The 25,858-nt window shown below is 38.6% G+C and overlaps 1 protein-coding gene across 2 annotated transcripts in view; it reads left to right on the plus strand.

Annotated features, from left to right (window-relative positions):
- The window catches only part of fbxl17 (F-box and leucine-rich repeat protein 17), a 231,927-nt gene that overhangs the window by 139,667 nt on the left and 66,402 nt on the right, over window positions 1-25,858 (plus strand). For both annotated transcript variants that reach the window (XM_077522758.1, XM_077522761.1), the window contains exon 9: window positions 16,376-16,452. In XM_077522758.1, the coding sequence (XP_077378884.1) occupies window positions 16,376-16,452 (77 nt within the window). The remainder of the gene's footprint in view (window positions 1-16,375; window positions 16,453-25,858) is intronic.

A 25,858-nucleotide genomic window follows, 5' to 3' on the forward strand; every position in this document is an offset into this window, starting at 1 on the left:
AGGAATCAAAGAAAGACCAAGAACAGAGGCAAAAGGCTGAAGAGGAAAATGATAAACATGGGAATAAAGGCCCAAAAAACACAAAAGAAGTCTGCTTGTTGAATGCAGTAGATCACAGAAGAACATTGGGACAGACGAGACAGAGAGGAAGAAAGTAGAGTGCAAGGACTGTTATCATCTGGAATCTATAGAGAATTGATGGACAGAAGAAGATATAGTCCCATACATCACACACACTGTCTCATAAAAGCTGCGCTGATGCTGCTGCTTCTACTCGGTATTCTCCATCCTGTCTCTCCAAATAGTTCACCAGCTGACTAAATATCTCTTTTTAAGGACGCAGGCTTTAATATCCATCGCTGTGGGAAAAGCAAAGAGATCAAAGGCAGTGCATCTGCTAGCAAATTCCTTCCATTTCACTTGGGTTTATAGGTGAATGTTGGTAAGATCAAATTGGAATTGAACAAGCAGAATACAGTCATTTACGTTGTTTACTTTTCGAAATGGAATAGCCACAATGCAGGGTGAAGAATGAATCAAACTCCGTATTAAGAATGCATATCCTCATGCACTTTTTAATACATTTCATAAAAATAGGTTCTCCTTCAATCCTTTTGTAGCGAAAGAGACTCAAGGTTTGACATGAGAATAATCTTTTGAAAACAGCCATTGTTGTTTCTTTGCTTAAAAAAAGGCCTCTGGATGGTTCTGAAGTACAATTTCAATGTTTAATTTTTCAAACCTGTTCTCAATCATTTCTTTTTTTTACCCGCTTCCGTTCTTGCTCTTGTATTAAGCTTCTCAAACATTGTCTGCTTGAGGCTGATTCAACATAATTCACTTTGCTATCAACCTTATTGGATTTTCTTGTGCTTGGGATGGCATCTTTGGACAGGAGAAGGTTGGACAGACCATATTCAAGAGATAAGCCTTTGTTCTGCTCCCTTTTCATCCATTTGTTAGTTATTCTTGCATTATTTCCTGAATCCCAGAATTTTGTCTTCTGGAAATCCATTTGGAACATCAGCTTTGTCAAATAGTATTTGGTTCAACGAGCTGGCCATCTGTTTTCGGGAATACCTAATGGCTGCATGTCATCAGAGTCAAACACTTGTTCGGAAAGACACCCCCACCGTTATTACCAGCGTAATTGTTTCGCTCCCAGTTTCTAATTAGGATCTTTTTTCTTCACCCCCAGTCCCGAGTGAAGGAAACAATTGGATCAGTAATGTGTTTATATTCAACATGCCTGAGTTCTATTCCAATTTTAGGCATATTTTCTCATGTGGGTTTTATTTGTTTAGCTCATGTTGTTTACTATATCCTGGCAAGGTGTGACACTTTCACATTAGGATAACAGCAGCAAGGGAATAGCGAGGCGTTACGTGATGTAAATCAAGTGGGACGATTTACTGATAATATCCAGTAGGAGTAGGTGTTAGGGTGTTGTGAGGGAAAGAGATGCTGCATACATTCTCCCTTAAGCATACCTCTTTTTCATGTGATAGCAATTTGTGGTGGAATTTTACTCAAATTTGACCTCAAGCTGTTGATTCCCAAACACTGTCTTACGGTACATTTGCGTCCTGTGAGAGATGATCAGGTGTATGGAAAATATGGGACATTTGCCAATTTCACTTATTGTTCCACAATGATTAATCCTCTATTGATGCCATGACATTTTTCTAACGTAAGATATGTACCGTATTTTCCGCACTATAAGGCGCACCTAAAAGCCTTCAATTTTTTCAAAAGCTGACCGTGCGCCTTATAAGCCAGTGCGCTTTATATATGGATCAATATTGAGCCGCAACAGGTCTCGCTGTCAAGATGCTATCGGTGACCCTGCATGATCGGTGACGCGCATGCGCAGAAGATCCCGCCATCTTGGATGGCTAGCTAATACTAATACTTTACCACAGAGAAAATAATAAAACAGGTGTTTATTCATTTTGGGAGTTGTCAGAAAGCGGGTTTGGAATCTATTATTAAAGTTTGACTGACCTATCTGACTTTTGTTGACATTCCCTTTAGCGCAACACCATCTAATGGATGCATAACGTAACCCCAGCCTCTACTGTAGTGACTTATATATGAAAAATGTTTTAAAATATGTCATTGAAGGTGCGCCTTATAATGAGGTACACCTTATAGTGCGGAAAATACGGTACCCTAGTTCTATAAAGTTTGGAAAACACTACTCAAGTCAAGAGTAAAAGGGTTCATGGATGCAGCCATTATGTGCGGCCCCAAGTCAGCTCTGACTTGATGGAACCTTGGATACACGTGTTTTAGTGTGGCACTGCTACATTAAACATGTTGGACTTGTTACATGGACGACCTTGCGAGTTGTACAGTGATGGAACTGCTCGCTGGGCTGTCATCTGGCAGCCCGACTGTGGTTGTCTCTCTGGAGTCTTTCCCTGTGTTCCGTGTCCTCCTGTACTTCCTCTTGTTTGTCATGTACATACGACCCTTCTGCGTTGTCTGAGGCATGCTTGTAGTCAATAGCATCTGTGGTGTCATTCATCTTATGTCATTTGGCATTCAAGAGAAATTCATTCGTTATGGAGATTGAGAGAAAACTAAACCTGAGGCCTGGATGAGTCTGTCAAAAAACAGTTTTAGTTTCCCTTCAAGTGTTCAATGAGAAACACTGATCGGTTTAAAATTGCAACTTGTTGGTCGTTGACAAGAGCAAAACCATTGACCGAACTCACACAACTGTCTGACATCCAGGGATTTCCTTCCGAGGTTGGGAAAACTTGGATTTGGCAGTTGTGCGATGTTTCACTTTTGAGATCACATACTTATGTGAGTCTACATTCAACGTTCTGTTTTTTAAATCATAGCAAAATCTTGAATTGCATCCACATGCAGCCAGCCATCCAATTCTCCTTCAGCAACAAAGTGCCACATTTTGATCAAATCATCGGCAAGAACATTAACACAAAGTAAATAACTTTGAAAAAAGTAACTTTGTAATTTGAAATGTCATTAAAATTCAGAAAATGAAAGTTGCTTTTCTTTTTCAAATGAGTTTTGGGTGTGTGGTACAGGAATTAAATCATTTTGTTTAAATGTGAAACTGTATTTCACTGACATTTGAGAATGGTTGAGCATGACAAACATTGCTTAAAAGATGAATGCAGTTATTTAGTTTTTGACCTTGACTCGGTTGGCTGCAAAATCTTGTGTTGGATAATGACAAAAATATTTTTTATTGTTGATATAATTCAAAATTAAGTCCTAGAAATTAGAATAAAATCAGCTTAACCAACCTGACATTTGACCAATGCTCCCTTGGCCATCGTGAATCAGCTTTTTTATAACTTTCATTTACAGTATATAAAAGCATCCTCAAAATGTTATAGCTTGTATTGTGCGGGAAATGTAATTTGCAAAAATGTTTTCTTTTGGCCTTAGTCAACCGGAGCCAGTGTTATTTCTAATCACTGAACATTAAATGCTCTTAGATTTAGGAGCGACATCCCTTAAAAATCAAATGAGAATTGTCGATTAGGGAGCTGCATAATCAGAGTAAAATAGATATGTATTTAGTCCCATAACTTTCGGAACAAACAAAATACACTCACTTGTAATGACAGACTGGTTTTCTTCTTAGGTGAACGATAGGAGTCTATTGATCCGGTTTGACCACCCTGACGTGTGTTCTGCTGATCCTAATGAAGCCGCATCCATCCCACAGGCAAACAATTAAGAGTTTTTAGTCTCCAAACACAACTTTAGAAGTTAATTCTTCAATCTAAGTTCCACACCATTTTCAATTCCTATTCATAGCCATAAGCTTGAAACCTTTGCAAGCATAGGACAAACATTGTTCCATGTGTGCCTCATGCATCTCTTGCATGTTAATGTGCAAAGCGCGAGGAACAGTATGTGTTGGTAAGCACTCATTAAAACGAATGGCAGTAATCAAACTGCAAAGCAATTAGCCACGGCTGAGCGGACAGAGCGTAGCGCGCCGTTAGTTACGTGTGCCATCGCAACGTTGTAGATCAGCTTTCCCTATAAAGTCATGGAACTGAAGAGCTCTCAATTTTGTACACACTACCAGCTGATTATTTCAGGGCCTGAAACAAGGTGGCGTTATTGACTTTTAATTAATTGAGGCATTGTCTAATTAGTGATGTTTAAAAATCATATAATGATACTGTAAATCTTTTAAAGATTGAAGTGATATATCACTCCGCAAATTGATTTTACAGATAGTGTCTCTGTCTCGGGTCGCCAAAATTGATATCCTTAACAAGAATCACACCACAGTTTCTTAAGATTTAGTGTTTCGGTGTAACAATCCAGGTGGATCGTGGCTAGCACTCAGTCTTGGCTGCCAAAAAGACCTTTCTCCGTCATATATTGGTTTCATTGAAGGACGAGCTTGACAAGCACTTTTTTAGTGACGTTGGAAGGATGCCTGGAGAGGAATGAGTCATTTACAACATGCAACAAATCCACTGGCAAAGACGGCTGAAATCCATTTTTACGAAGATTGTTGAGAGGGAGAACTGTGTGGCTAATTTAAGGTGTTGCACTATGAATATTGTACAGTGACAGAAAATAAATGTTCCCTTTATGAAAGGCGCCTACACTGTGACTTGTTCCTGAAGGAAGTGGGGTGAAATCCATCTGATTGGGTCCTCTGGCACACTAAAGCCAACTGCCTCAAACCTGGGTGTCAAGATGAACAGTGAATTTAAACTGGACCGGCAAATTGCCGCTGTTATCAAATCCAGATTTTTTCATTTTAGGTAAAGAATCTATCTCAGCAGCACTTAGAAACGGTAATCTATGCCTTTGTTACATCTCGGCTGGATTACTGTAATGCACTTTACTTTGGAATCAGCCAGTCCTCCCTCCAGCGTCTCCATCTTGTCCAAAATGCTGCTGCTCATCTTCTTACTGGTGCCCGTAAGAGGGAACACATAAACCCTATTCTGGCCTCTCTTCACTGGCTGCCCGAGAAATAAGATTCTTCTATTTGTTTTCAAATCTCTAAATGGTCTTGGCCCACCTATCTCGCTGAGCTCTTGGACCCCTACACACCTGCTCGGTGCCTCAGGTCTGCAGACCAGACTCAATTGGCGGTACCGAGGGCTAAGCGGAGGCTTAGAGGAGATCGAGCCTTTGCTGTTGCCGGTCCCTCCCTTTGGAACGACCTTCCACTAAATATTAGGCAATCCCCCTCTTTGTCCTCTTTTAAAACACGTGTTAAAACACATCTGTATTCTTTGGCTTTTGGAGCACCATGCAGCTTGTATTTGGTGTTTTGTGGTGTGTATGAATTAGATGTTTAGTCTACTTATTTATGCATTTATTTATTTATTTATTCACCCTCTCACAGTTGCTTAGTGCCAGGAAAAATGATACAGGCCCCCTCTGGCCAAGACAAAGGTACCATTCAACTAGTTGTAAGTGATATTTCATTAGAAAAGTTTTGAAAATATTCGACAGTATGAAGGTTGAAAAGTTCATCAGTGTCACTTTAACAAGTTCTCAAATTGATTTGTTGTCTTTTCATCAAGCATAAAGTCAGATATGACGTATCTTCCTATTCACAAAATGTCATAACTTTTTGTTTTGTTCATCAAGTATGGTACAAGGACACATTTCTGTTTTTGAGATGGAATGTACTGCTTCAGTCCTTCCAGGATTTTGCAGGGTTTTTTGTTGTTTTTTTTTTTAAATGATTGGTGTGACCAAATAACCTGTTCTGTAGCAGCATTCTATAAAAATTGTGCAAAATGTTTTTTTTTTCTAATATTGTTTTTGATAAAATATAATGCAAAAACTTTTTTTCCCCTCTTTCCTCTGCTTCACTCGACATATCTCAAGCATGCTCATGCACCCCATCGGATTACAGATATAATCTTGATATTAGATTATATCATTATAAAGTGTGTTGTATTTGAATATATTAATGCAGAAATGGAGTGAGAAATTAATAACAGCAGCGTTACTACAAAGCAGCCGCAAAGCTTCTTGTGCATGGCCATCACGCAGGCAGTTAGGAAGTTGGCACGGCAACCGGCTGTGTGTCCATTTGGGTCAGCTTCAAGTGGGTAACTGCCACTTAACCTCACTAAGTCCTTTTTTTGATCAAGATAATCAGCCACTTTGTCACTGACACTTGTTTTTGACATGATTTAGACCCGTGCGTTAAGAGGTGAAGTTGAAGTCTTGTCGAATTAGTCATGTTTTACCCTCCATGCTTAAAGCCTTAGAACGTATTTTCAAGCCTGACTTGCTCATAAGACTTGACTTTTCATTCTGTTAACTCTGAAGGCTTGCAAAGATGCCCATTCAGCTCATTTTTTGGTTTCTCGTTGAAAACCTCAGCTTTAACAGGAAAGCGGCAGTGACGGACATTTATAGTTGCAGTTATGACCCCTTTGGCACATTTCGGAGCTGACCAGTGACAACCTGCTGGGCTGCCCTGCCATTATTCGCAAAATTGGTTTAAAACGTGATGAACGGCTGTGGAGCACAATAGGAATGGGATTCTTATTTGTGTGGTGGGGACACAGGGCGGCCTGGGAAATCAGCCAGACCCTAATTGCTGCTACAGACCCCCATTCAGACGATTGGAATGCTCAAACAAATAGCGGTAAAATATGTATCTTGCAACACTGGTTGCTAGATTTAATGTTTAGGAATATTGTAACAACAATAAATAAATTATAGTGCTTTGTATGATTGTGAGTGGAATAATGTCATATTTTAAAAATCTATATTAATTCAAAGGGATCGATTCTGTCTGTGATGTTTAATTGTAACTCATCCCATTTATATTAAAGGCAAAACAAAATGTAATTTTAACTGAACCGCAAATAAATAGTTTTCATTGTTTTCTAATGTAATGAACATTCTCCTATTTAGTGTATTTCCTTCATTTTAAGACTATTTCTCTATTTGAAAATTGTGCTCCTTGAAGTGCCCTCTTTTCAGATATTAAATCTTTTTTTTTTTTTTTTTTTTTTTTTTTTTTTACACATCCGTTTATTGTACCCCAATGAAAAAAAGTTTCTTTTGTCTGGAGTCCAGACAGAGCGTGAGAGAAACTCTGAGAAAGCAGAACCTTGATTCCCTACGCTTGCGCCGGGATTTATGGGCGATATAAAGAAAATTTACTACAAGAATCATTTTGCGAGAGCATTTTCCTAAGAAGTGTAAAGCCTTGCTCTCTGCCGCTCCGCCCTTCCATTTCATTAAGTCCAAAGACAGCCGTGGAAGTCTGAAGCCTCGTCCGTCACCTCCTCCTCCTCCTCCTCCTCCTCTCGCTGCTGCTTTTATGTTTTCCACCTCTCGCCGGACCTTCAACCGCTACTTTCCTTTTCTGCATGTCATGCTTCTCGTCTCGCCAAAATCGCCCATTCCGATTCCCCTGCTCCTTTTGTACGTCCAGACAGCCGTGTAATTGTTGGCCGTGCGAAGAGCCCAATGAGACCGAGGCCTTGTGTCGGTGGGCACCGTGCTTGTCTACCTGCCCTAAAGGCCGTTCCGCTTTTGTCCCTGTGCCATTGTGCGGTCCCGCTGAAGAGAAACGCTACACTTGTTGTTTGTCTGTGCTCTTTGTGATAATTACCGAAGCCTGCTTCTCTTAACTGTTGTCGCCGTTCGTCTTCCTGCTGCCCGTCTGGCTGTTTCATGCAAAGCAAAAAGATTAGCCTAAAAGACATTCAAACAGGAGCACCAACACGCTGCACAAAGACACACACAAAGCGAACGTCATCTTGTCCCTTTGTCCAATATGAGCTCCTTGTTCGACCTCACTCCAACTTGTTTCCAGCGAACAAGAAAGGGCAAAGTCTTTTGATGTTATTCCTCGGAAAGTATTTATAAATTTTTTTCACGACAGCAATTAACCTTTTTTAATCTAGACATTGGTAATGCTAACATCCTTTGTGCATTTCTCTTCAACTTTATATTTAACTCCCTAAAACGTATAAACATGTTTAATTTTAAACATTGCCATCGTCCCAAAAACATATTTATATGTTTGGTGTTTTTTTTGTTTTGTTTTTATGCTGGCTCATACAGAAGGCTTTGGTGCAGCTTCTGACCTAAAGAGGTTGCTTAAAGCAATGGTTGTTATTACAAAAATGGCCAGCTGGTGGCCACACAGTATAAGAGATCAGCCAGTGCCATTTGCAGCAAAGCTCTATTTCGTGTTTTCAACAGGTTTGTGAATAATAACTTAGTTGTATTCTAATGCTAATTGCTGCAAAATGGAAACAGATACAAGTACAGTATACTTTTTTCCTGGTGAAAAAAGAGACTCTAGTCTTTCTTGTGGTTCCATGTTTTTGTAGCAATAGAACACAATATTCATTCAAAATCCATTAAAACACCCGGGAGCGAAGGGGGTTGATTCAGTGAAAATAGCTGGGAGTGAATGAGTTGATGTGTAAATAAAAGCCAACTAGAGATAACTCCAAAAAATTCCTGTGCGCATTGGAATATTGAAAAAGGAAATCCATCCAAACCCAAGGGAAATTTCTGAAGGAAATAAATCATGACGCAAGGGTTGGTTGTAAATGAAGATTAAAATAAAGAAAATGAGTTCTCCCAATCAGCATCAGACATGGCGCTCCATAACTACCGCCTCTATTACATTCACATAATACTTTCAAGTCATGTTTGTTAGCCATTTTTGCACTTATTAAAGACAAAATTAAAGTTGAAGGTTTATCAAGCTTCCATTTTTAAACATGTTATTTGTTTAGGGTGCACGAGTTGACCTGGGAGAACTTTTCAGTCAGCGCGTTGGGTTGCAATCAATGTTGTTACTTTCTGGTAGTTCAGTTCTCATATTTTGAACTTTTATTGGGCAGATTCATGACTCCACATGGATTTGGTGTAACTTCCCGTAAAGGACTTCATGTTGTTCTTCAGGCCACAAATTATTTGAAATTGAATCAACAAGTTCCTCAACTGATTGCAGGCAATGAGTGCACTGCATATTTGCTACAATTGCTTCAAGACACCATTAATTGGAACAATCATATAAACTCATAAGCATATCCCAATCCCTGCTTGCTATACATATTTCCCATAATTTGAGATAAACAAAGGAACATTTTTTTTTATTTTTTATTTTTATTTTTATTTTTTATTTTTTATTTTTTTAGTAACAAATAGTTATCATATCTGGTACATGGTAAAGTATACAAGTAGTAAAATTTTACAACTCGTTTTTTTTTTTTTTTTTTTTCCCCCTCTAAATTCTTTTCTTGACTCATATCAATTGAATCTGTGTTGATCTGGCCACTGATCCCAAGTCTCTGCAACTGGAGTCATTTCTCAGGCGGACAAAGTTGATGGACAGATCCAGCAAGGCTAGTTATGATGGCGCAATGATTACATTTTAATAGAAAATATGCATTAACTTCAGGAATGACAAAGTACCACCCCAAGCTAACATTTTCCCGCGAACTAACCCATGTTTAATTTCCGTTTGAGTGCAAATGTAAAATTAAGATCAAGCGACATTAATGGATCCCCTCAAGCTGTTTGTGCCGACAGCGTGGTGACATTGGATGACCCCACCCGGTGAGGCTCGTCACCTTACTTCTGTCACCTGCCTACCGGCTGCGCCAATTACTTGAGCATTCCATAGGTTGTCATGGAGACTGTGATATTGTCTTTTTTTTTTTTTCCCGCAAAATGGAACTGAGGTGAAAATTAGCTGACAACATATGTAGTGTAAATGACTTCTCCAGTCTATTTTATACATTATTAAAATGATCTTTTGAAAGTCTGTATTCTGTGGTGAATGTATAATTCGTCTTCTTAATTCAATTGTCATCTAAATTAATCTTCACCTTTTTCTCCTGTGTCAAATTTTCATGAATTCCTAACTTAGTCCATTCTTTATGGTGTAATGTAACCTTTGTTGCTTCGTTTAACCCCTGTGTATCTTCTGTATTTTACTTTTTATTAATTCCTCTACATTAGTGGTTCCTTAACCACCGAACCCTTCTTCATTGAAAAATAAAATGGTATTTTTTTTGTTTCTTCCTCCCCAAATTTAAAACATAGGTATAGGGTTTACTGGTGAACAAAATAAAGAGGAAGAGTAGAGTAAGAAGATTAAGGAAGTGTTCCTTGAGTTTTGCTAGATAGTTAGTTGTTTGCTCAAATTGGTATTGCAAATCATGCAAGTTAGGACGCTGACTCATCACTCAACTCAAATCTATATTTATGGAGTATTTTAAAACAATCACCTCTGTTTTCCTAAAATGAAATCCAGGAGCAGCCAGATACACTGAAAACGGCAGAGGCCCCAGAATTGAACCCTGTGGAGCGCCATACAAGTTAATTCATGTGAATATTTGTCGGACCACTTTCTTTTTTTTTTTTTTTTTCTTTTTTTTTTGCTCAAAACCATTAGTATGAACTAATTACAAATTACAAGACAAATAAATCTCACAAATCATTTGAGTCACGGCATGTCTCGACCTCCGCCAAACCCCTGAGACTGACTCACTCAACCGCTGGGGTTCGATTGATCCCAGGTTAAGAACCACTGCTTTGAAATCGTCCTTAAAGACCCTACAATGATATTTGCCACTCGAGTTCTTACATTTATGTTGCTATTTTATTCATTGTACAAACTAATGCATACAAACTCATGTGAATTAAAGAAATGAAATAACTTGATTATGGTTACACATAATTACATGGTCTTGTTTCGGGAGCCAGAGTGTCATGGTTCAAGTCCTTTGGACTTGTGTTGGCAGAGAGATGCTAGTCTGCATTTTAGCTACTGTTTAGGTGCCCTTGAGATACCTCCCGCCTCTCCACAGCCCCTTTTCCAATTAGCATTCTTTGAGGAGACACCTGCTAAAACCCCAAAATAACTTTGCAAACAAAAATAAGCTAATCGTTAAATGATTCCCAGAGTGGAAATTCAGTCGTTACAGCAGATTGTTCAAAATTGAAAATGAATCTAAATAAAAATATGTAGTAAGAAACTGCTACAGCCACTTTGAATGATAAAGCAGCATGAGATTTTTTTTATTAGCTGCAGCTTTCCACTGAGTCTTTGAATGAGTGTATTGATTGAGGTTGGTGGTGTGGGTGGTGTAGTGCGTAGTAGTCGCTAACGCTGCCATTGTACAGTCTGATGGGGGCCTGAAGCGCTCAGTTCTACTCCTGGGTGGAATGATGCTCTGGCTAAACGAGCTGCCCATCTGCCACTGCTCATTATAGGGAGGATATGAGGTGGTGTCCAATATGGCTGTGATGTTGTCCTTCGTCGTCCTCGCTCCTGTTTTCCAAGTCAAGGCAACCAGAGCAGGCCTTCCTCGCCACCTTGTTGATTTTGCCACTCGTAATGAAGGCACAATCGCAGAAGAATAAGAATTATGAGGACAGATGCAGAATATTAGCGCTTATACAGATACTGCATCTGTTGTCACCACCTTTGTACATTGTTGAAAGCCGGCGGATCACTAATTCATGTCAGCTGTGCGATGTGGGTGGGGGCGGTCGAGAGTTTGTTGCATCTCTCGCCTCTTTCATGTGTCTTGACCTCCGCCTTCACATGCCGCACCCTCCGCTTCCTGCCGACTTTCTCCTCGGTTTATCCTCCCTCCATTTCATTCTTGCTCCCTCTCACCTTTTTAACGCTCGTTTTCCACCATCTTCCTCTCCTGCAGCTTTCGCTCTCTCACCCCTCCTGTTGTTCCCTTTAGCCACGGAATGGAGATTCCTACTTACTTCCTTTCCCGCTGTGCTGTCTTTCCATCTTCCCTGGCTCCTACTCCTCAGTCGCTGATGTCTGATCTAATTGCTTTTGCGGTGACCCTTGGGACCCCGGGCGCACAGAGTAACAAGCTCCCACTGGATGCAACTGTGGCTCGGCCTCCGTGGCTGCATTCCTAAATCTCTTCTTTCTTCTCATCCCTTTGTTGACGGGCTCTCTCCAGCGCATTTATTCATTAGTAGCTCCAATGCAGCCGCCCCCAAGACGCACAGCTTGGTATTTGGACTCAGCTGGCTCGACTGAATCTCGAGCGTAGGACTGCTATCGTAAAATGGCGGGTCAGGCATTTCAGGTGTTTTTCTGCCTTTTTAGGTCATGGCCATACAAACGTTGACATTTCAAAAGACATGTATTTCTTTGGGTATTTACTTTGTTCACATCCAAATGTGAATTTAGTGCAGAAGACTGTGATGATGGCAGCACAATGTCGAGATAAGGCTTGGCTCAGCTATTCGTGGCTTCACTTTCCTTGCTTTGGAGCTGTTGGTTTTCCTCTTCAAAATAGTTATGTTGGTAAATTGCCATAATATTTATTTTGAAGCCATCAGACACATGATAACAAACAACAACCATGGAGAAGCATCTTCTGTGTTTACTTCTCTGTGTGATTGCTGGCCAACGTATAGAGAGCGGAGATCTGATGGCATTGAGAAAATGCTACAGCAAATTGGTGGCTGCTAAGCCAGCATGAATAGCGATAGACGTATATGTTTTTTTTCAGGGTCAATACCGATAGCTGATATTTGGAGCCGATATTCATTTACATTAAAAGGGAAAATATTGGTGTAAAAAAAAATAAATAAAAGACTACAACTTAACTTTGCAATCTATATAATAGGACTTGCAAAATATTGGAAATTATTATTATTATTATTAGTAGTAGTAGTATTATTAGTATAATTAGTGTTATTATTAGTATTGTTATTAATCTTACTCAATCGACGTATTTGTTTTAAAATTCCAGACAAAAAAGTTCAGGGACCGCCCAAGGTCATTAGCATTAGCAATGCAGTAACGTTTTTCAAAATTTCAAAATATCTGAAATGGTGAATTTTTACTTTAACTTAATTTTAATAAGAAACAAACAAAAGGTGCAGAGTTCCCAGTTTCAGCAGCAACTCTTATGAAGTTAACTAAAAAATGTAAATAGTACCCTAAAGTTAAGAATTTTTAAATGTATCTATTATTGCCGTGTAATTCTTCAAAAAGGCTGATGCCGAAATTCAGTATATTGGCGCCGATAATCGGTCTATTCCTAAAAGTGAACATGTTTGTTTTTTTGTCATTTCAAGCCATATATACTCAAATTGTACAGTATGTCATAGTTAGAATTTACAACAATTTGATCGGCTGAATCAAGATCGGATGATTTTTGGCATTTTATGCAAAATTGGTGCTGTAATCTGCAATATCTTAATTTGCACGATCGATCAATAATGTCATTGATCGGCTCTGCAAAATAAGACATTACATGTTATATTTAATGTTTATCAGTGTTTTTAGAGACTTTTTTTTTTCAAGGTTTATTCTTTCCCAATGTGTTTTTATGTGGATAGATATTTGTGAATATGCCATTAGACACAAACTGACATTTTTATGACCCCATTATAAATTGAAAGTTTGAAGGCAGAAAAAAAGTACCTGGTTTTTTTTTAGGGCGGACCAAACGTGAATTCATCAGTGACTGTACAATGGAAAACCGTATCGAAAAAAACCAGGGCCACACATAAACAGGACAAAATGGGAAGATGGAACAGAAAGTAGTGAAAGCTTGGCCTGATAACATAGAAAAGCCTCCCTGGACCTCTGCAACTGAAATGTAATAGAAAAAGGGAAGTATAAAGATGCAGCCCAGTGAACTAAAGCAGATAGGCCAGTGCACATTTGAACAGCTTTGGCTTTCGCCCTGAAAATAAGAATTTTCGAAATATGGCACACATTTGAACTTTACTCACACATGTGGCTCCCCGATTCCACAGTGCAATATGTCACACTTGGAAGGGCTGCACTTACAAACCCAAACTTACAAATCACGCCTTTCACGAGGAAAGGTTTCTGTATTAGATTCCAAGTTGATTTTCAATACATTTCAACTGTAGTGAGCGTGTTGAATTTTGCAAGCTCTGTGGTCGGATGAATAAGAAGTATTTCTGGAACATACCTGATGCATTTCTCAGTCATATCATGTGACAGCATCAAGGTTTCTCTTTATTCGTCTCTGAAGGAGACATTTGTCCTAGAGCAAGGGACAACTGCATACATGAATACATGTGCTCATTCATCAATGTCACATGTAAACACCGTATACATGATATATTAGTTCAAAACACCTTGTCCTCCCCATCCATCCACACATAATCCGATTGGTTGTTTGTGTTTGCTAACTTAACTGGCAGATTTGTTTATACATATATATATATATATATATATATATATATATATATATATATATATATATATATACCGTAATTGCCGGAATATAAGCCGCGACTTGTTTCACACGCTTTCAACCCTGCGGCTTATACAATGATGCGGCTAATATACGTATATGCGCTCGAGCAGAAAAGGTAAGAGTGAGACAAGTGGAATATATGTGTCGAGGAAGACACGTTGAATGTAACTTGGTGCTTTGTGCATGAATAAAATTAGCATGAACTCATCATGGAAAATCCAACAAGTCTCAGTCTCAGTGACTTTTACCGGTATGTTATTTTTAACGAGCCCTATTATTAAACCTTTGAAAACTCTTTCTGTGTACCGTCTTTCTTTGTAAATAGCTCATGTTTCAATTTGGGCACATGTGGCTTATAGTCAAGTGCGGCTTATGTATGTACAAAATGCTTTTTCTTTTCGAAATGTACTGGGTGCAGTTAATATATATATATATATATATATATATATATATATATATATATATATATATATATATATATATATATATATATATATATATACCGTATTTTACGCACATCAGGTGCACCTAAAAGCCTTCAATTTTTTCAAAAGCTGACCCTGCGCCTTATAATCCAGTGCACCTTATATATGGATCAATATTGAGCCGCAACAGGTCTCGCTGTCAAGATGCTATCGTGACCCTGTACGATAGGTGACGCGCATGCGCAGAAGATCCCGCCATCTTGGATCGCTAGCTAATACTAATACTTTACCTGAGAGAAAATAATAAAACAGCTGTTTATTCATCTTGGGAGTGAATGGAGTTGTCAGAAAGCTGGTTTGTAATCTATTAATGAAGTTCGACTGACCTATCTGACTATTTTGCTGACATTCCCTTTAGCGCAGCACCATCTAATGGATGCATAACGTAACCCCAGCCTCTACTGTAGCACCTTATATATGGAAAAAGTTTTAAAATATGTCATTCATTGAAGGTGCGCCTTATAATGAGGTGCGCCTTATAGTGCGGAATTATTATTATTATTATTATTCCATCCGGCATGTTCAAATATTACTTGAAGAATGTCCACAGATATAGCCAATCGCTATACTCATGTCCTTTCCCGCCATTTTTTTAAATGAATTTAAACTAGATTAGATTATGAAATTCTCATATCTCATTACAAACTCAGTTTACCTTCACTGGCCACGCCCAGGTCTGATTACCTCCAAATTTGCTAAATCAAGAAATGACTTCAATAGTACCTGTCAGGCAAAATATAGAAAGATACAAGATGTCAAAAAGCAACTCGCCAAGCCACTAGACACACAAAAAAACAATTGAAGAACAAATGAGAAACCAGGTGACTGAAGTCTGTCAATCTGGAAAAGGTTACAAAGCCATTTCCAATGCTTTTGGTACTCCGGCGAGTCACGGCCATTATTCACAAATGTAGAGAATTGGGAACAGTGGTGAAACTTCACAGGAAAGGGCGGCCAACCAAAATTACTCCAAGATTGTAACGGCAACTCATCCAGGAAGTCAAAAAACATCTTTGAATGGACAAATACCTCGACGGTGTTTTGCCCCTCTCACCCAGAAAAGGCTTTTATGTTGATTTGAGTGTGTGAAGGGTGCACTTTCCCTCTGTGGCACATACATATTCATGAAAGAACACCAGCATAATGATCAAAACATTTTCAGCTGAAGGTTAATAGGTCAAATGTGTTGATCACAATCCCGTTGTAGCACTCACACTTCTCATTAGCGGTATTTAAAGAGAATTGCTTGATACACACACTCTGATCTTCCCCTTGGCCCTCCCCAGTGTGTGCTTTCATTTTACTTTTACACACACACGCACTGCTCGTGTGGGCTTGGCCAAGTGTGCTGAATGCAGATTGCGCTCTTTGAAGTGAACAGGCAAGCGCGTGTTCGTGCACTCACATGCCAACACGTGCACATCCAGTCCAGTTGTTCCACCGCATGCAAATTGAATCAGATCAGGTGTTAAATAATGAATGGCGGAATATGTGAAACGATGTGACCCTGCAGAAGTTCTTGTTAACCTCGACTGCAGAATAATCCCGTGTTTTGGTTTTTTTTGCCCTCAAGCACGCACAGATATCGGCTGCCCTGCCTGCAGACGCTTCAAATGTTGTTGTTTTTTGTTCTCCTCTCGGCTGCAGGTGCGTGGAAATCATCGCCAAGGAGGGGAGGAGCCTGAAGGAGCTCTATCTGGTCTCCTGTAAAATCACCGACCACGGTAGGCTACTTTTCACTCACCGTCCCTTTGTTGCCGCCGGCCTCCGACATCATTATCGTAAGCGTTATTGCCCGCCATGATTCAGGGTTCATTTTTATTTTTACAGCTTGGCCCACGTGAGGCTCGCAAACAGTAAAATTATGATTGAAAAGTTTTATGCGGGATGGCGTCGGATCTCCTCTGTGGTCCTCCTACTCCTAGTGCAGCGCCAAACTTTTTAGTGCAGTTTTTAAAATCGGCATCACCCAGACGCTGCTTTCGTGAAGTCCATTACGAGTTGAACCAGTGAACAGTTTCTTCAGATTTGATTTTGTTATGAGGATAATATGGGGAATTAATATAAATAATAAATCCTAAATAATAATCCCTGACTTGGAAAGCCTGTAATGGGGGAATTCCACTCCACATGTCCATGTCAAAATTTTTCGGTATTAAATGTGATAATAATACATATATTTGTGGAGACTGGGGTCAAGTTGTATTTTACAATTTTAAAAATGTGCACAATTTCACAAGTGACTTTATGTTAAAGATTAGATTGCTCTTAATATGAAAAGAAAAATGCACTGTGCTGTCACCAACGTCTTACAAATACAATTATGCCATCTAGTGGCAGAAAATTGACCTCAACACAAATCAATATCACACATGTATTTTTTATGAGTAATTATAAAATTACAGTCTGAATGAATACAAGATGTTTCACCTTTTTCCCACGTTTATGTTTACAAAAGTATGAAAACAGAAAATTTATTTTTATTGTCCATTTTATTGTACATTTAGAACAAGTATAACATTTGCGATTAATCGTGAGTTAACTATTGAAGTCATATGATTAATTACAATAAAAAATTTTAATCGCCTGACACCCCTAATAAATACATATTTGAACCTGGATGACAGACTTACATCCATAGGCAAGTGATCTGGCGTCTCACTTCTGTAGTAACTAATGGGTGCAAATGACATCAAACATGGTGACGAGTATTAAAATTATCGAGCCAAATCATTTTGGCAAATACACGACAAGGCGTAAAAATGGGAACACCGAATGTTGAGCCAAATTTGCAATATTTGCTCTGTTTCCCCATCAAAACTCGAAATGTTACTTTAAGTACGTTTGAACATATAACTATGTTTACACATATTTGCAAAAACGCAATACGTATTTGCAAATATGTAATTGAGCGTATTTGCAAATCAAAATGTCCACATTGCCAATTCCACATTGCTGTATATAATAGTGTCTATAAAAAAATATTTGGAAGTCATTTTATTTCTAAATTTTCAAACTTTTGAAACCAATACGCTTTTACTCGTATCTCAAATTAAGTTTTTTTATTTGCAACATATTTTCTGAAGATGGTAATTACATCTTTTTTTCAATGTAGGCTTTTCTATGTCGAGTCCTTGAAAACTATCACAAATGTATCGTAGGCTCTTCGGAGTTCCTTTTTTTTGGTTCTTTTAAATACAGTTTGTCACTCAAGCTGCCTTTACCATTAATGCCTCATTATGTTGTTGCAATACAACAGAGGGATCTGTGAGCTGAAGTACCACAATGACACTCATTCGCAAACAGCACAATATGATGTTTCTGACGTATGTATGAATTTGTGAAAACGTCAGAACTATTGCATGTCTTTACTGTTATTACAGTGACATAAAAAATGGCTAAATTAGTTTTCGTTGCTTTGCTTTGAACCCTTTTTATGATTTCATAAATGAAATGCTCGTGTGCGCCGCCGCAGTGCAAAAACAAATGACAGTAACTTGGTATTTTTAGACACACTTTATTACATCTACGGGATCTGAAAATAGAAGAAAAATATGGAGTCGATCCATATCTTTTGCAGCGATAACAGCCTGCACTTATCTGGGAAGACTTTCTACCAGATGTTGGAGTGCGTCTGTGGGAATGTTGCTGTGTGTCTGTGGGAATTATTGTCCATATGTAAGGTCCTTCTAATTCATACCATGACCAAATACATCCCGCATGCCTTTATAGCGTTTGCTTTGTCATGCCTGAACAGCAAAGTGCTTTCCACTAACTGTTCCTATATGTACATTCGGAGGTGCTTTTTGTGTCATGCGTGTCGCCACAAGGCGGAGACCCGCACGATTATTGGGCAAAACTGTGACTGGTGTGAGTTACCGTCGCAATAATCACCTTGGCCCTCCTGAACCTGAACCTCCAACAGCGTGGGCGTGCGTCCTGTGTGGGTTGATGAATGACTCGCACGTCCTTAAAGTACATTACAGCAGCAGCAGCGTGCGCAGCCGCCCGCTTCCGTTTCTCTTTCTGTCTCTAATCCTTTCGAGCAAGATAAATTGGTGATATCTGATCTTCTTCCTTGGCTAATGACCCCTCTGGCCTAGCAGTATGGCCTCTTTGTGTTTTTGCATGTCCATCCACAATCGCAAAGCTTGCCGCTGTAGGCACTACCAAAATGATTGGTGGATTTCCTGCTTGAGTCGCTGATAAATTGAATAACAGAAATGAGATTTTACATCTGCCAAGCTGCTCCCCGCCCGTTTGCCTCCTTTCCCCCGCGCTCATCTCCTGTGCTAATTATTTTTATTAATGGCCTCTCTGAGTGCATTTGAGATGTCCACAAGCCTCTTACATTTGCTTTGTATTCCAAGCTTCTACTTCCTGTGTGAGTTGGAGAGCAACGCGGAGACGTTGTTAGATGACGCCAGCACAAAGCTACGAAACATGTAATTTTAGCCCGGCTGCAGATGGTTCTTAGCGATTATTTCGCAAAGGAAGAAATGGAAAAGTCGAGACAGAGCCTTTTTGGGAGGTAATGATCTTGCTGAAAGCCCTATTAGTCCCATGAAAACAGCCTTCCTCCATGCTCGCTCCCATTCATCAAAAACATGCAAAGCAATTAGCATGAACACGACTTCTTGTGGCAATCTAGGCTGCCTTGTTAAACAAATGCATTCTGGGATTGACTTCTTATGAAATCCAACCTCTTCAAGAAAGTTCTCTCTTGTAGCCGTTCCGCACTTTAAAAAAAGAGAGCTACTCAAGTTTCCACACGTGTTTTTAGTCTTGTATTTTCTGGAATTGTTTCTATACATACTTGGCAGCAATGGGTTATGGTCCCGCACCATATCCAGCAGTCTTTCTTTCATTTATTCATTTGGTGTTTTAGTTACCGTAGTAAAACCGAGCAGGCATTCAACTGTAAAGACTGTGTCACTATGACTTCCTGTTGCTCTTTGTCCCAGGGCACGGTCGCCCTGATTCCGCTCATTTCTGTGCATAATTAGGCCAACAACTTTTTATGATATTTTTATAATACTCTTTCCCCAACTATATGGGGCAGTGAAGAGCATCTATGGCATTTGAACAACACTTCACCGTAGTAGAAGTAAAAAATGAAAAATAAGCATCCATACATTCACTATCCGAACATATGATCTCTATCAACAACAGCTGTTTGTGGTAAACACTCTACATATATTTGCTAAAGTAAATGAAAACAAAGAATTGGGAAGTCGAAAATTTTTTGATGATCTGCCATGTTTTTCCGCGCAAGACTACAAATTTTTGTAGGTGTTCGGTAAGGAAAATGTGGGTCATGTGGACACTGCGTAGACGGGCATGTTCGCTGAAATTATATAATTTGTAAATAAATAAATAAATAATAGTAATAATAATAAATGGAGCTGTGCCGACCTTGCGAATGGGTCAAGTTAAAGGGATTACATCACTGTGCTTTAAGCTCTTCCACAGTTAACTATAGGCATGTAATGATTAAATCTTAGCTTTGACACCATGGCGATGTATTTTTTTTTTAAATGAAATATTAGCTGTTTTGCTGGTTATTTTTCTAACAAAGAAATAAAACAGCCAGTTCAGTAAAACCCCGCCTCTCCCCGTGTGGTCGCCTCGCCCCCGGCCGAGCTGGCAGCAGCCTGCTGCTGGATCTCTACGTTTGGCCACGAAAGCCATCAATTCTTCAGCAAACATTTGAAACAAAACGGCTCCTTGCCGCAAGAAATCATGGAGGAGGAGGGGAGGAGAGAGAGGAAAGAAGAAGGAGGAAAAAAAAATCAAATCTGGGCAGATCGCGAACCAGGTACCAACTGCTTACTGGGGCGATACCGCGAACTACTACACTATTTGTTCTGTTAGGTTAAACAGCGCAAAGATTTTACTAGTAGTTTACCAAGTGTTAGCCAGAACCTTTTCACCATCATAGTCACAATAATTTTATTTATAAATAAGCTACTTAGGGCTGCAACTAACAATTATTTCAGGAATCAATCTATCGATTATTTTTTAGATTAATCTGTGAATTGGGTTAAAAAAAAACAAACAAACTGAATTTCAATCCCTTTTTTCAATAACAGGACATTATTAAAATGTCATTGTGCCCAAACATAAATTCCTCATGATTCAGTGACTGGTTTGGTCTGTAACATCAGGTTAAATAGGCCAAAATGTTGATCATTTTTTTACGAAGTTCAAAACAATTCTTTCAAAACAAAGATCATCAGTCCACTTTCATGGGGGACAACAGAAATCTGAGAATATTTACTATTGAGGAGCTGAAATTCAGAGCATTAGGACAATTTGAAATTCATCTACATCTAAACCATTCCTCCATTATTAAAAATAATTGGCGATTAATTTCATAATCAATTAGTAGTCGATTAAACTATTAATCATTGCCCCTCTAGTTGCATTTAATGATAATTTGACTTTTTTTTTCAATTTATTTACTTGAATATCATTGCTGCTAGTGTAATCAGATTATTTTTGTTGTTTGTGCATGTGAAAAAAAAATCTAGAATTTTTCTAAAAGTGGTTTAGAGTGGAGTAATTTTGTTTTCTCGGTATATAGACAAGCTACAGCTCGGTACACAAGTAATAGTTATTTTGGAACATTAATCTCCATAAACAGAGGACATGCTCATTTGCATTTGAGATAAAAGTAGCACTGCGACGTCAGTTTCCTCTCTGTCAGTGCTAATCAGACCTTACTGACTGACACCCTGAAGACCCGCTTTGTACCTGCAAGTCACCTGGAACCACTACAGCATTACACTCAATTGTTTGTGTGACTTGCATTCGTGCGCATCCACGTGTGCGCACTATGCATTCGTCTCAGCGCACTTTCCTTATCCATGGTTGCCCACCTGCTTTATACGGGGACAAAAAGAGCGACCTCGCCACCTCTGTTCTTTACATATGGTAATTCCTTTTCACCCGCATGGCTGCCGACAACCTCTTACCTTGTCAGTCGCGGGCCTCTCATGTACATCTGTGCGAATACAAGATGGAGTGAGGCACCTGTGGGAGAACCGACGAATGAGGGAAAAGAAACGGCTGTTGGAAAAGTGGGAATAATTACATTGCGCTTGCAGAGAGCTGTAAAACAAAGTCCTTTTAAATCCTTTTTCATTGTTCGTATTGATAGTGATGCGACGACCATCTGGAGCTTTTCAAATAGCAGGATTCACCTTTCAATCTCTAAAGTCTCTTTTTCTTGTGAAAGAGGGAGTTATCATTTTTTTATAGTTGTCAAAATGCATTGCTAGAATCTTGAGACATTTTTGAACAGTCCGAACAGTGATATGGAGATATGGAGATATGGAGATATGGATATATGGATATATGGATATATGGATATATATATATATATATATATATATATATATATATATATATATATATATATATATATATATATTTATTTATTTATTTATTTATTTATTTATTTATTTATTTATTTATTTTTTTTACCCCAGTTGGGAGATGCCGTAGTCTCTGACTAATCTTTGCTAATGCAGTTGTAAAGTCATATTTCCAGGAAATATTTTTATGAAACAGTCGTAGCCTACAAATATAAGACAATAATGAAAAAAAGTGTTGGTGTCATGGTGTGCCTTCTTGTGCCGTGTTACCACATATTCTTAAAGTGGTAGTCAAACCCCTTTTTTATTATTATTGTTTTTTTTTTTGTTTTTTTTTTAACAATAATATGTTCTGTGCAGCCCCACTAGTCTTAATATGGTATTCTGGTTAATATTGCGTTAGTGGCATATGAGTTATGAAGCAAAATCCAACCGTTTTTATCCCTCTCAGGGGGCGGCCATTTTGCCACTTGCTGTGAACTGAAGATGACATCAACGTTGTTTATGTCTCAGGCAACAGCCAATCACAGTGCAGCTTCAGAAAACAGGTGAGCTGTAATTGGTTGTGGCCTGAGCCCTGAGCACCCGTGATGTCATCTTCAGTCGACAGCAAGTGGCAAAATGGCCGCCCTCTGAGATGGATAAAAACGGCTGGATTTTGCTACTTAATTCATATTCCACAAATGTAATATTAAACAGAATGTCATGTTAGACTAGTGAGGTCACATATAACATATTATTGTCAAGAAATGTTGAAGGTTGACTTTCACTTTAATTGCTGTGCAAACTAGATCATTGCACACTGTTCATAACCACTAAACCACAAATATTGTTGCGTCAGAAACCAGGACTCCCTTTAATTACTACCTGTCTGTGACAAACCCAAAATGTGTCCGCAAGCCACTTTGTTTTTTTTCTTTTTTTTTTTCAAAACATATTTATTTATTTTTTTATTGAGAAACAATTGTATCCTCTGTCATATGCTGACCAAGGGTGCCCGGATGTTTGAAATTGCCACTAGAGAGGACGTTTGAGGACGGGACAAATGGAAGTGAGAAATGACTTGTAAGCTATGAATTGATTGGCATTTTTGTTTTGGCGTGACCTGTTCTGATCCTATTCATGAGGAAAAGTGCAGTGTCCATAAAATTGTTCAAATGTAGCCAAACATCATTTGTAAGTCATGCTTAAATTAGGCTTTGAATGTAAATGTAGCTTTTTAGATTGGATGTTTTCTGCCGTTTGTTTGTTTTCTGGCACGCAGATATATAGAGGATGTGTGCAATGAAAACGTGATTTAAGAACGTGACGGTTCCAGTATTTCCTCCATGGCGTACTTAAACACGGCGGCCCGTCTCTCTCTTAGCTTTACGTCCTGTCAAGTTTTCCTTCTTTCTCGTTTGTTTACAATGTACTCATTCGCCGACGTATAATCCAAGTTCCGTGAAACATCGTGTGATGTAAACTCAGATAGCATAATGGCTTGTTTGCCTCACTTTCAGCCAGGCTTTCAGCAGGTAAATAATGTAACTCTCAAAAGCAGTCGATTAAAATGTGCGCGAGCAGCTTGGCAGATTTATGTTGCCTTGCAAGGGGAGCGAGTCGATAGACAATCTTTGTCTGTATCAACGCTGCAGACGTGGTTGCGTGTTTAATTGTGCGTTCTGGATTAAAAAAAAAGAAACGTTTTTTGGCTTTCACTTGTGTTTGGGTGGCTCCATTAATGTTAATGACCTTTATAGTGTCGACACAGACTATTGAAACATGTTTTAGTTGGCTTATATACAGGAGAGCATATAAGATGTTAATTGTGTTGATGATCTCTGATGTAGTTAACCTTTTATCACAAGAAATAAATAACAATGTGCCATGGATCAATTTGTTGTGAAAGGATAATAAATTTGCAATCGATCGGGCTAATTACAACAGCCTGTAGCATTTTATACAGTCTGGATTCATGTCGTTGCTGGGTTAAATATTGGTGCTTGATTTTGACGTTTCAGATGTTTGTTTCGACATTTAGAGTACAGAAATTTGAATGAAACTATTTTATAGGTACCAGGTATCTGTATCGGGCTGATACGTGGTCTTATTTTGGGTATTGGTACTCGTAATGGCGGCCATTTTACGATCAGGAACTAGAAATAAAAAAATTTCAGGAATAGAAAATTGCCATTGATTTTATACAGTTTTAAGGAAAATGCTGTAAGAGGGTGAGGTCTTTCTTTTAAATAATGCAATTGTTCTTTTTTGGAAATTTTATTTATCAAAGTATTTGTGGTATTAGTACTTACTACTTAGTATCGGTACTGGTGACTACTCTGGAGTAAAGTGTTTTCAAACATCACTACTATTTTACATTAAACTGTTTCCTTCAGCAAATCTTTCTTAGATAAGCATTTTTTATCATTGAAGTGTAAAAATAAGTTAACCACAGATAATATTGATGAGTTAAAACAACACATTGTCATAACTTGAATGACCAATGAAGATGGTGTAATAAAAATCATACGTGTAGTATTAAAAGTTAGCCATTTTGTACAATTATTATAGCTAGCTAGTCAGCTACTGTTTTTTTTTTTTTTTTAATAAAAGCAACAGCCAGGAAACGCTTCTATTATCCATCATCCATCCATCGATCTATCCATACTTTTTCTACATCATACTTGAGGCCAGACCCTGGATTTGAACCCCCAAACTCAGAACTGTGAGGCAGATGTACACGCCTCTTTGTTGTCACAATCAAGAAAAATAAATAAATACAGCAGTAATACTTGCTTTTACATAAGCATTCCTTTTTTTAAATGCTATAAGAATTTTTTATTAGCTCACACACACACACAAAAGTCAAAAGTTTGCGTTTGGCTTTAGTTGCTAAAACTCTGTAGGAAAACAAGACAAATCTCCATGAATAAAAACTGTTTGTCAAATTGCAAAGTTCATTAAGAGCTGCACTGGGGCATCGAGCGGCCGACGCGTGACGACGGCGGCGCTCGGGAAGCCTTGAAAGCTTGAGTTTGAACAGCCGCAGGGTAAAAAGCATTTAGCGAGATGACCCCAGCTCAAGTGTATAAGTCGTCAGCTTCCGTGCGGCCGGCGTGATATATTCCCCATTTCCTTACATCAGCCCGCGTGCTGCTATTTGCGCATGGGCGAGCGGGTGCACAGAGGTGGAAATTGAATTACTTTCCATATATTGTCCTCACTGCTTCTCACTCCACCTTAAGCCTTCTCGGCTTTAGCCACTGTTTACCTTCTGCAGGGAGGGTTTCGAGGCTTAAGCTTGCGATGGCTTACACCCTTCAACCATCTTTGTGGTCACGTTTATTACCTCTCCGTCTCTTCAAGTTGAGTTAGTTTACATTTGCACACATATACTCTATCTGGTGTACTCTTGATGATGTAAGACAGGGGTGTTCAAACTTTTTCATTTGAGGGCCACATACAGAAAATCAGAAGGACGCAAAGGCCACATAATGTTATGAAGAGAAATTGTGTTTAGTCCTAAAAATTGTACAAATGATTTATTTGTGCTTTTGCATATTTAGAAAAATGTTACAGTATATAAACCAATTTATTTGTAATATGGCAGTAGGGTTATTATAGTTTTGGAATTTTTCATTTTCGTTAGTTTTCAGGGTGGTTCTGTTGGTTTTTATGAGTTTAGTTCTTTAAAAAATGCTTAGTTTTAATTTTGTTTGTTAGTTTCAGCATTAGTATTACATTTTTTTTTTTTTTTTTTAATGTGTAT

This window comes from Festucalex cinctus, chromosome 5, assembly GCF_051991245.1.
Source record: "Festucalex cinctus isolate MCC-2025b chromosome 5, RoL_Fcin_1.0, whole genome shotgun sequence".
NCBI classification, from domain to species: Eukaryota; Metazoa; Chordata; class Actinopteri; order Syngnathiformes; family Syngnathidae; genus Festucalex; species Festucalex cinctus.